This window comes from Etheostoma spectabile, chromosome 2, assembly GCF_008692095.1.
Source record: "Etheostoma spectabile isolate EspeVRDwgs_2016 chromosome 2, UIUC_Espe_1.0, whole genome shotgun sequence".
In the NCBI taxonomy this organism is placed as follows: domain Eukaryota; kingdom Metazoa; phylum Chordata; class Actinopteri; order Perciformes; family Percidae; genus Etheostoma; species Etheostoma spectabile.
Genome location: NC_045734.1, coordinates 11,319,330 through 11,331,531, shown reverse-complemented (window position 1 = coordinate 11,331,531; position 12,202 = coordinate 11,319,330). Strand labels below are relative to the sequence as shown.

The window sequence follows — 12,202 nt, the reverse complement described above, 5'->3', positions numbered from 1 at the left end:
AAAAAGGTTATACTTTATTGATACATTGGCAGTAATTAATTTCTAAGCATCACTAAAATTAATTTGATGAATTTATAATAGAGGATTTGAGCAAATCCATAAAACTGTTTTGAGTTCATGCAAAAAGATTTTTTAGACTATCATTGTGTTGGTGCTTATTTCACTTTTCTATGTAATTTATACTGTAAATGGAGCCATTCTTATGGTGCATTTTTAACATGTTGACAAAAAAGTCAAAGATATTTTAGTTTTTTCCAGGTTTACTTTGTTGTCAGCAACTGTTTTTAATGTTCCTTACCTTAGGTTCATTGATCAAACCTGGACTGTGAATATTACATGTAGTTGTATGTTTGTGGTGCTTAGGAAATGTGCTTTTTATACACTGAGGAACATGAAACAGGGTAGGCTCAGTGTCAGTTTCAGAGGGCAGCTGGCTTGCTGATAAACAGGTGAGATTTGTACAGTAAATTAATTTCATTTTTTTGAATTTCGAATTACTGTTATAGATTGTGTTGTAAAGAATGCTTATGCTATTTCATTGCTTTCTTTGGGCTTCAACTGATTTTATGTCATAAGGTGCTATCCAACCTACTAGGAACATACAATGTGAGACTTGTTGGGCAGCGAGAAGGCTTTTAAATAATGTACAGTACAAACCTGTCATATACCTCAAAACTAGTTTGGCAATAGGAACATATTGTCCTTTCTTCCTTTGTATATTATTTGCAAAATGTTAACAGTTCAACTCCAGGCCAACAAAAGACATAAGAGTTCATTGCTTACTTTCTTATCAATCTGCGAGAAAGTATTACTTGAACTTTAATGTTTGATGTTACAGTAAAATCAGGGACATTTTTCAACTAATTCTGTGTTCATTGCCTGTATTCATCTGGTCTTTTTCTTATTCAGGTACTTGCCATTGCATCCTGAATCCAATTCTTGTCTACTCTACTTCACAAAGAGACAAATATTTTGTGAGAAAAAAAAAAAGATACCTTCCTGCAGTTTTTCACTCATATTTTAGCTAGTGGGATGGTGGTAATCTTTTAAAAGTAATTTGAACATACAGAATATGCACTGAGTTGACTAAAGGGAAAGTATGATGTTGACCAAGTAAAAAGTAATGTTTTTGCTTTTGCTATAAGGCAAGACCAGGGCAATGATTAATGTAATTGCACATCTTTGTGCCTGTGTATAGTTAAATTTATTTATAACCACTAAGCAATTGTATAATGATTTTTCTCCCCTATCTATTTGATTTAATTAATGCGATATATAGTGGAATGACTGTCATGTTATAGTAACAACTTACCCCACTCTTCAACGTACTCAAAAAGCACTTCATTTCTTTTTCAGGAAAAAATATGGAATAAAAGAATTACAAAACATTTTATTTAAACAGATTGTAAATGTGTTAAAAAAAATGTCAATTTGTACATACCAAGAACTTGTATTACAGGAATACAACTAATTCTTTAATGTTGATGTAGGTTCTTCTTGTTCTGTTAAATTGACCCATAGCTCCTCTATCAGCAATCCTCATATCTTTAAATATTCTTTAGGTTCTTTCAGGTCAACAGAATGATCATGGTTAGATTATCCAGGAAGTCTGTTAATGTATGCTCACTGTGTTTACAGGTATAGTATGCTGTTCGCTCAGACATTAGAAGTTCTAGTTTTTTTCCAATTTTGTAAAGAGAATCTACATAAAATGTTGAGTTTCATTGTACAGAACGCAGCTACAGTAGCAGGTTGTTGTTGTTGAGAAAGCCAAGGTGTCTAAGATAATATAGCGGGTTAAAAGCATAGCCATACTTGAAGATGCTTAAGAGTGTTTCCGAGTGAGTCTACATAACTTGAATAACTTTCTGGGCTTAACTAGTGTGCTATATGTGCTCGACTCAAAGGTTAAGCTAACAGTCAATACACACTTGGTCTTTTTTGCAGTTAGACACTAAGGGTATAAAAAAGTGCAACTTTTTGCCCGTCATTTTATTTTTTAAGGCTTCCCTTGTTCTCCTGAAGTTTGTTATGCTACAAAATGTAAAATTAAGGATGGGTATTAATACTGTAAGTATTGTAATGTAATGAATGCAGTTTATTTGAAAGCTGTGTATATCATTCCTGATATTGCTGAGATGTGGGTGTTTTTTTAATAAAATGTATATTTATTTAAATCAATTTGATTTGTTTCTCCAAGTTAATACTAATATCTAAATTCTTGTGCATCATTGTCCACATGTTGAAGTTTTGAAATATGTAATTACAGATAAAACTCGAAAGAGATGATGGCATTTATTTATTTATCCAAACAGGAAGAAATTATTCAGTTGCTACATACAAAATGTGTTGTGATTGTGGTTACTAGCAAAAATACTTAGACCATTTTAGCACAACTTTCAGTCTGATACAAGGCTGGACCTGGACGTTTGACACAAAACTACTGCAGTACATATACAATGTACTTTACAGTTTAACAGAATTGAGACCAATTATTTGTGATTTCTCTCTAAATTATAATTATAATAAATCAATATGGTGTCCAAGATGGAACCAAAAAACATCTTGTACAGGTCTTCACTGGCTCATATTGTAATGTCCTGAATAGTACCAGTTTTTTAAAAAATATTATTATTGGATGATAAACTTAGATGCCACTTTATACAGATGAGGAGTCCTTGCAAAAACAAAAAATCCAGCTGCAGCTGCTTCAAAAGGTTTCGGGGGTTTCCATATTGTCTTTAAGGCTTTAGACAAAATGCCACTTGTCCACTGTGCAAGAGAAGATTTAAAAACCCATATAAATATGTTGAAACATGTAATACCTCAAACAAACCGAATTGAATGCAGGTTAGTTATTATTTACTTACCATCTGGAGACACAGGGTGTGCGATGACAAATGCAGGGGCCTTGGGTGTCAAATGTTACACAGGACAATTACCAAACATAACTGATACAGTTTTATATGCTATTATTGTGTTCGCTATCATCATTGTGAAACAACTACATATGAAAGTTCTCACCGATTCGACCACATGTCTGGCCTCATCTGCACTGCATTTGAAAGGGCTCTCGCAGCAGGAGATGTTTTTGCTGATCAAAAAATGAAATAGCGTTCATTACACTCTTGCCTATTGTACTGTATACATACATTACAATCCTACACACTGCAAGGATTTTTAACTCGACCAACTTACCATTCGATCCCTCCGCTATTTGTCTGCTTCTGCACTAGTGCCCTCCAGTGCTCATGAGTGGACTTTATGATCTTAACTGCAAAGTCCTATAAAAACCAGAGAATTGTCAAGAAAAAACATCCTTTGATTTCTTAGGGAGCAATCAATTTGAGCATGTTCAGTTTTAGCCACTGAGACCACAATAGATCCCAACCCATAGTTCACAAACTGGGATGTCTTATGTACGTATTGTGTTTGGTGTTCAAGTACCTTGTCTTTGAATTGTCCATTGAATCCAAATTGGTTCTCAGGCTTTCCATCAGGCACCTTATATTTCCTAAACCAGTCAATAGTTGCCTCTAAATGACCAGGCCGGCTCTTGCGGACGTCCTCTATGCCTGAGAAAAACAAAAACGCGTTCAGCAGAATAAGAACAGAGGACCAATTTGAACCTTATTTGTCGTGCTATGAATTAGATATGACTCTGTGCTCCATTTACACCAGGTAGAAGGAATAAATCTTCATGCAAAAACAAGAGTATGTTATATATGTACATCCTACGGTCAGAGATTACAAACACAAACGTAAAAGTAAAGATGTAATCAATTTCATATAATCATAAAAAGTAGCCGGGCCCCATTAAAACATTAGTAGAAGGTTGCAGCTGTATTAAAAAAAAAAGGCCTTAAATATTGACAAATGCTGTGTGGGGAAAAAAAATTGTATTAAGCCTTCAGGATACATACAATGTTTGTTGAATGTAAACAAAACCATGTTGACAATAAAAACTACAGGTATATGTTTAACTACAGTCTGAAGTTACTGTTTAAGCTGCCAACTGGGTTTATGTGTTGTATTTGCAAATATTTCTTTCCAAATTCAATTACTTGAATTTGAACTGGGCAGTGTAGGTACATCAGTACCGTATTTATAGTGTGTGGTCAAGCAGGGCCGCAGCACAAAATGTTGGGCCCTCTAGAAAGGCTTTTTCTATGGGCCCCTCTCCGCATTCCAGTTATTCATTTTAGCATCTTTTTAGCCCATCATCGCATGAAGGCCCTAGGTCCTCAGTCACCATTCCGACTGAATGCCAGATCTGACAAACTCTGGAGTTTGGGTAACTTCTCTTTAAAGGATTTTTTGATTCAATTAACATGTGTATCTTGACATAAGTCACATGTACCTGACTTATGTCAAGATACATTCCAGATACAATTCTAATTTCCCTGACTTTTGATCATGCCAGGTTTCCTGAACCAAACTTCTTCAGGACGGAGAATGGATCAGTGTTAGGCAGCTTTTAGATGGTGACTGTTGATTTGATCTGTGAAAAAACACCCACTATTCAGGTTTTTGGCATCTGGGTCCTTAGCATTGATAGCGATGACCTTCCAGTCCATTTCTCCCTCATCGATCATGGCCAAGATGCCAAGGACTTTCACTTGGATCACCTGGCCTGGAAAGCACACCTAAACAAATGACAAATAAACAGTAAAATCAATCAATTAAACAATTACAAGTCTATCTTTCTATAAATGGGATATATCTGTGCGTGCGTCCCCACGCATATGCAGTAAAGCAGCGGGGGCGGGGAGTTGCTAAATTCCTACAAGGCTCAATGATTGCAGTTCACCGGCTATACGTCTACAGTGGTTCTGGAGAAAGCTGCAAGCAGCAATACAGGAAGTCAAGCAATTGTCCCATCCAAACAGGCGTGTTTTGAACAGGCACTGCACTAGCACTGTATAAAGTGAGTAAAAAACTATGAATTTAAAGCAGTCTTACCTGGGTGCCGATTTCACAAACGTCAATGGGATCATTATCACCACAACAATTTGTCTCTTTGTCTGTGTGGTTTGGGTCCTCCCATGTCTTTTCCAAGAAACAGTTCAAAAACATGTACAAAATCAAACACCTCTAGCAAACATTTCAACTAACTACCCGACTAAATAAATAAATAGATGATGAAGAATGAAAAAACATCAGAACTAAATGAATCACTAAGGTTTCAATTGCAGTTTTGTTATTTGTCTGTCATTGACTACAATCAAAATTAATACAGCATGCAGATGATGGATAAGCAAAATGAAATTCACAAAAATCTTAATGGCTTAAATCATATTGTGCATTTTCCTCACCTGTGGAAGCGCCCCATAGTTCCAAATATAACCTTTATGGGGAAATATGTTGGCAACATACCGGAGCTTTCCTTTCTTTACATCTTGTTTGATCGGGTTCAATGGTTCCTTAGTTGCAATCTGGAAATTAAAGAAATTATTGAAAGGGTGTGTTAATGTATGAGTGTGTGCTTTTGCCAGCGTTAAAGCATACTTGATTGTAATTTCTTATGCCACTAACACTCAAAACCTCAGCTTCAGGCTACTGCAATGCTAACTCCAGGAAAGGCTAGTAATCTGACCCTCAGTTTAGACTTCTCAGTAAAGCAATTTCTTGGTGATGTACACAAGTTTGATATTGTCAATTTAGAGAATTCTAGAAAAATGTATAATGGATTGAATGAAAGTCGACATACTAGTTATTACTCAAACATTTCAACCTCTGCCTTTACTGAAACAGTAGCAGCTGTTCTAGTAAAAGTGGAATAATCAAATTACTTATAGTTAAAAAAATTAAAATAAAAAGCGGTGCAGTATCTATATCCTTCTTACCTCCATTTTAGCATTTGACCATCGAGGTACTTCCACTACCATGTTGAAGAGCACCTGAAAGTACAGAAAAAACAGTATGTGCAGTGTATGCTGGGGTGAATGTTTTCAGCTGGTAAACAAACAGTTTTCAGACATAAAATATTTGAATATGACAGTACCTCACTCTCATTCTTCTTGGGCTTTTTAGCTGGCAGGTCACTGTCCTGTTAAAAGAAATTCAAATCAGTGGTTTGAATATTATGTGTATACAATTCAATAGAAAAAACAGCGTCATGAACTCTCTGCAGTGTTTATCCAACAGAAACTAAAGCGTTACCTGCTCTGTATCTGCTTTAAGGGTTATGTCATGGAATGGTGAAATGTATTTTCCGTCAGAGTTTTCTAAGAAAAGAAAAGAAAAAGTTCAAAAATAAAACTTGATATATTCTTAACCTTGAAAAAAGTCTTCTTTCTCTGCAGACAAAGTTTGCTCAATTGTCACCGGGATAGCTAAAACTTAAATTAATGATGTTGAGTTAAGGAAGGCTATGGTTGAAAAGCTCCTGAGTGGACCTTGATTTGAGATTTATTCATGGTGAGTTACACATAATTTACACAGTCATTTACAACTTCCATCCGCAATTTAGAGGCTCATAAGATTATTAATAAACTTGCTATTGATTTATTGTTATACTGGACATTACTTACACTAGCCTACTATTAATGTGTTACTAATGCTTTCTCGGAATCTGTATAAAAACCCCTGCAGTCACTACCAAAATACAGTTACATTTCCCATATTGCAAACAGAATGTGATATGTTAGCCTATGAGGTTAATAGTGTGCTGCTAGTTGAGTAAGACTATACTGAACAGTGGGTGAATAAATGTCTCAACATTTGCATCACAATTTCATGAGTTTAACTTGAATGAATTGTACTGTGTTGATGAGATAATACTAGTTAATCTCTTTAAGAGTGATTTTGGTGTAGCTATCCACGAGACCGCCCAAACAGGAAGTAAGACCACGGGAGGATATGCCGTAAGTGAAACATCCTCCCTGCTTTCCGGTCTTATGATACATCCACGAAAACGGGGGGAAACACCTATAGCTAACACTGGTGGCTGGTGGGTTTTTTCACTCTTGAACCTCTGTGGTAAGAGTGCCTCATGGCAAGAAAACCATGCGCATGCAACATTTCTAGCTACATTGACCTGGAGGTCGACCTGGTGTTACATGTCACACACTCTATAGGCTACAGTCACACACGGGACACTGGTGCTGCTTAACACTAGGGAAAGCAGGGGCCACGCATGGTTTCTCCCACAGTGGCGATGATTAACTTACTAAAATAAATCCGGTAGTCAGGCGAATGGGACTGTCCTCTCTCCTCCGTTAGATAGTGCATCGTTTTTCTGAAGTAAAGCAAATGAGGACCGGCTGCTGCTTGTGTGACGACTTTGGTTCGAGAGGCGGAAAATGAAAATGAGCCGAAAGCTGTCGCCAAGCAGCCGACCGAAGGGCGCATCAGCAGCGGGCGCATTATAGCCGCTTCTCACCTCGGCTTCTGCTTCCCGTTTTCCGCCTAAAGTCAAGTCCGGCAGAGTGAAACAGGAGCTTCCGGTCTGAGGTTTTTCAAAACAAAACCACTCAGGGCAGTCACGTCTGTATAATATAAACCAAGATCCAATGATGGAAAATTATGTTTATATATTATTTGTATTTAATGAGTTATTTGAATTTGATGTGTCAAATGAAATGATGGGGCTGCAATAAGAAAAGCCATTGGGGAAAGAAAGAAAAAACAATGTATCCCCTTGGGAGCATGAGGTGCTTTACATTAGAAAACTAGAACATTACAGCAAGGCAAGGCAGCTTTATTTGTATAGCACATATCAGCAACAGGGCAATTCTCATTTGCTCATAGTGCTTTACATAAAACATTAGAGCAGCTGAAAACAATAAAAACACTGCCAATATGCCGGTATATTATGTGCAAAATTGACACTTTTTTATGGTGGCTACAAGAAAACCACTGGGGGTATCCAAAGTTAGTAGAGAGTTCAGATGCTTGGTGTTTGCCTACGCCTAGACAAAAGATCTGGTCAGTCACCAAAATGAAGCCCATAGAGCATGTTTCAACCTCTATATTTATCCATAATTCAAACATTATAGTAGTAACAGATTGTGGTATGTACCACTCACTACATTTAAACAGACCATACAGCTTATTTCTAGTTACTATTACACTTTTGTTGTTGATTAAAAAAAAATTGTTGCATCCAGAAGTAAATTCTTTTTGCCTTATCCAACGTCACAATTCTTCAATTGCATGCTTATTGTTATCATGTGTAGCTTTATTTTACTGCCATCTAGCCAATCTGCCCTACCACACCACACCAAACCACACAGCACAAACATAAACAACCATTTGCTAGATAGGTCACATTGTTAATATCTTGACAAACTAATAGGCCATCTTTCTCCAACAAATGGGAACATAGATGCCTTTGCCTTATTTATTTATTTAAGAAAAAAGTGGCATTTAATTGCCAATCCATTTAATGGCTAAATGGAGAGAGAGAGAGAGAGACATTAAGGGTGACTCTTTTTACTTTTCTATTTTTTGTATCTATTTATTTGTAGCTGTTTCCATCGTACACCCAACAGACAAGAAACATGTTCTATAGTAATGATGGTGGCCTACTAGGTACTACCTTATATACAGTAAATGGTTACTACCAGTAGAAGAAGGGCCAGTACAAACAGTTTGTACTCTTTTTTGGGCACTTTGGCCTTTACTTTAAAAACAACCATGAAAGTCACTCGCTGTTACCTTAATGTCTCCCTCTGGTCTCCCTGCTTCTGGTTTTATGATGTAAAGTAAATGGATTTGATGTTGGTAATCTCCACAATACATCATGAGATCAAAGTCCATATGTATTCATTGTGTTTTAAACAAACACCCACCCCAGCGACCTTGATGTGTCCCTTTTACTGTTGAATAGGTTGGTCTTTGTTCAAACAAATTACATACATATCGGCAACCATAAAAAGTTGCTTTGTAAAAAATCTTAAAATGGATGCTTGGTATACTGCTGCTAAACAGCTAGGATTCTGCCGAGCACAAAAAAACATGTTTTGAGCAATCTTGCTATAGTTGAACAGAAAATATTCCATGCTTTAATAAACCTGTAAGATGGACATTAGTGGTCAAAGTCAAAGTACTATGACTTGACATGATGATAAAGTAAGGGATTATGGAAGCTTCACAGAGGTCTGTAAATGTCTGTATTTAATCCGTTTTAATCTCTGTACGGTTTTGAAAAAATCTGGATGAACAGCCAAATGAGAAGAGTGTTCCTTCTTTCAATTTCTGTGTCCATAAGCAAAGCACTCAACCATTACTCTTCAAGTGATGGTGCCCAAGTGGCCAGCAGCAAGTCTGTGGCTGTAAAAGATAGTGTGTTTTTATTTGTCTCACCGAAAAAGCTTTGAAAAGTAGGGTTTGTTTGTTGACTGAAAGCCTTAACTGTAGATGGTCATAATATATTGTTATAAATTACTGTTGTAGCAGAGTGTTTTTGAGAGTGAAACAAAAATAAGAGAGTTAAGAACTAAAAACCAAGTTTGGTCTTTGTATTTTACTTATACCTGCAGGTATAGGGATAACAATGTAGAAAAGTCTTCAACAAGGTATAAGAAAAAACTGTCTTATATACACAAGTATATACATACAGGCTTATGTATATGTAAGGAGCACCCCTTTGTTAACATGACTCAGCATTTCCGATCTGGTGCCACTTTGCTTCTTCCCCTCTGCACACCATCCACCCCGAGGTTACAAATCCCGTTTATCTCAACGGCCAAGGAGAGAAAGATCTCAAACAGCAGCTTATAATAATGACAATTTATTTCTGTTTGATTATTATAGTTCACACTAAGTGCTTATGTGGACTCTGTTGTACAGTACAGTGGAAACAATTGGAAACAATCAATCCATTAGTTGTTCAACATTAAATTAATTGGCATTAACTTGATTAATTATTTAAGTCAAATATCAAGAATTTCAACATTTCTCCGGTTGAAATTTCTCAGATGGAAGGATTTGTTGCTCTGGGAAATTTTGATGAATATTTTTATCCCTTTCTGACATTTTAAAGACCAAACAATAAACTGAGAAATCAATCATCAAGTCCTTAGAGGAATAATTTATTCTGTGAGCATACATTTAATGACTATGATTTCCTGCCTGACATTTCCACAATATACACTTCAAATGTACAAAATACACTTCTGTCTTTGAGCAGGTCAAAAAAAAGCCACACCCTGAGTGACACAATGTCACATGAGCTGCTTCAGGGCATAACAATTAATATTGCCAAGCTGACATCAGCACACAAGAGATAACATTGTTCTCATGTTTGTATAGAGTATGTGATTGTTCAACATGATTTACTAAGTTCACTTGATTACATGATACTCTTAACGCACAATATATATTCAACAGACATTGAATTAACTTTAAATAGTCAAATTGTTTAGTAATAGCTTTTCTTAAATGCACAGAGAGATGATGATCATAATTATGATGACGATGATGATGCAATGCGAGAAATTCAAAATATACAGTCCTATGTGTAAGATTGGCTGACATAGTTAAGAGCCGTATGTGTGCATCCAATCTAATGGAAGTTAAACAGGTGTGCTATGAGCACACTGCACAGTGATCTGAAAACACAATGGGAACGTTCATTACCTGTGGTTCAATGGGGAGGAAACACACTATCTGGTTACTATGACCAGTGTGGCAGTATGTGTGTTGATAAATTACCTGTCGAACCAGATCTGATATTCTGAGTGTCAATGTATAGCTTGTTAGTTCAAAGAATGCATTTTTTTATAAGGACACAAAAATGTAAAGGAAAGCAAATGTCTTGTGTGTAATTAATAATGTGTACATCTAATTATCACTGTTTGACAAACACAGCCCCTGTTGTTACAAAACCACTATAAACCACTAACCTGACACAGCAATTAGGCAACACAAATGAGTGCAGCTTCATGTCATCAATCATGGCCCTGAACTTGAAGTACAATTGTTACATGGCACTTTTAGAATAGTAGTGCTGTATAACGCAGCTGCTGTGTGAGTTGATTTGATCTGCTTGTTTCCTAGTTAAAGAGTACAGTGTAGACATAAAATGTTCAACTTATTTGATTTAGAATTCACTTATTAATTGTGTAAATATAATATCTGTAGTGAAGTGTGATTTACAGATTTACAGTGCCTGGGCCATTTGCATAAATACTTCCTTGTCAACAGTTTGTCAAACTACGGTGAGGACTCACATGCATTTCATTTTGAGGATATTTAAGTAAAAGCAAAAACACCACTGTATACTGCTTTTACTGATTGTCCTGTCCTCAAACCTTCTTCCTGGATGAATATAATGTTCTGAGGGAAGAAGCAAAGCACAGCAGGAGACGAGAGGCGTGGCCACATAGCTCTCATGACAGGTACAAGGGAGGAGCTAGATTACCTGTGCAGAGCTGACAGTCAGTGCACAGTGAACACTACACCTGTTGCACTTCCCAGGCTCTCTCTGTTTCTCTCTCCCTCTTCCTGTCCCTCTCTCTTCCCCTTCTTTTCTCCTTGACTGCTCCGAAAAGGACCGTACGGCCTCACTATGGATCCCAATGAGGCTGGGAGGGGTGAGAAGGAGAAGGAAAAAGAGAAGGACAAAGTGATAAAGAGGAGGAACCGGCCTGTGTTCCTGCGTTACCTGGAGAGGAGAAAGACGGACACTATTGTGGCTGAGGACTCAGTCAAAGGTGACATCAGCATGGGGACACTGGTGAGGAGGAGTCAATCTGACAAGACGGAGTACAGCGCCAAACTTAAAGGTACAACGGTTAATGACATCCCCAGGGGTCAAAACTATGGTAACAATCCATACACATGTGAGCCAACAGTCTCTCAACTCTTTACATTGCAAGCTTGTAGATAACACACAGGCTAGGATAACTTTTAGACAAATACATCCACCAATGACTCTTAATTATACATCATGTCCTCGGAAAATTCTATAAATCTTGAACTTTTGCACATTCCCTGACATTTGCACATTGCTGCATTAATCCATACAGCCAATTCTTTCTTAATGTTAAATAGTTATCTGCATGTGTTATTTGTTTCTGTATTTCATACTAATGTTTAATATGTACTGTATATATATGCATCAACAGCCAATGCAAATTCTTCGTAAGTGCTTCTTACTTGGCAATAAATCCTTTTCTGATTCTGATTCTATAGATGGACTGCAACAGCAGCTTTTCACGCGTATGGGCAAAAATTCAACACACACACACACACA

General features: G+C 36.8%; 3 protein-coding genes across 6 annotated transcripts in view; 2 read left to right on the top strand and 1 right to left on the bottom strand.

The window, feature by feature from the left end:
- The window catches only part of tet2 (tet methylcytosine dioxygenase 2), a 31,890-nt gene extending 29,709 nt beyond the window's left edge, over positions 1-2,181 (top strand). For all 3 annotated transcript variants that reach the window (XM_032529214.1, XM_032529197.1, XM_032529206.1), the window contains exon 10: positions 1-2,181. This exon is cut by the window's left edge and continues 1,935 nt beyond it. The gene's annotated coding sequence lies outside the window, so the exon portion shown is untranslated.
- A 433-nt stretch (positions 2,182-2,614) lies between these two features.
- On the bottom strand, positions 2,615-7,440 carry ppa2 (inorganic pyrophosphatase 2). Its single transcript, XM_032529227.1, has 12 exons — positions 7,173-7,440; positions 6,163-6,227; positions 6,005-6,049; positions 5,847-5,900; positions 5,316-5,435; positions 4,963-5,049; positions 4,520-4,646; positions 3,448-3,575; positions 3,199-3,284; positions 3,025-3,094; positions 2,871-2,910; positions 2,615-2,772 (listed from the first exon to the last, which is right to left on the bottom strand). The coding sequence occupies exons 1-12, from the start codon at positions 7,366-7,368 to the stop codon at positions 2,750-2,752; spliced, it is 1,041 nt and encodes a 346-aa protein (XP_032385118.1). The 5' UTR covers positions 7,369-7,440; the 3' UTR covers positions 2,615-2,749.
- A 3,930-nt stretch (positions 7,441-11,370) lies between these two features.
- Positions 11,371-12,202, top strand: part of arhgef38 (Rho guanine nucleotide exchange factor (GEF) 38) — a 13,487-nt gene continuing 12,655 nt past the window's right edge. Inside the window, exon 1 of one of the 2 annotated variants that reach the window (XM_032540270.1) lies at positions 11,371-11,732. In XM_032540270.1, coding sequence (XP_032396161.1) covers positions 11,516-11,732 — 217 coding nt within the window. In that variant the 5' untranslated portion in view covers positions 11,371-11,515. The remainder of the gene's footprint in view (positions 11,733-12,202) is intronic. The other variant, XM_032540264.1, reaches the window with a different exon arrangement.

Excerpts from the sequence above, each read along its gene's own strand:
- ppa2 (XM_032529227.1), bottom strand. The coding sequence starts at position 7,368 with ATGCGCCCGCTGCTGATGCGCCCTTCGGTCGGCTGCTTGGCGACAGCT. Across the intron at positions 6,050-6,162 it reads TTAAAGCAGATACAGAGCAG|GACAGTGACCTGCCAGCTAA; the intron begins GTAACGCTTTAG and ends TTCTTTTAACAG. Across the intron at positions 3,095-3,198 it reads AATAGCGGAGGGATCGAATG|CAAAAACATCTCCTGCTGCG; the intron begins GTAAGTTGGTCG and ends TTTTTTGATCAG.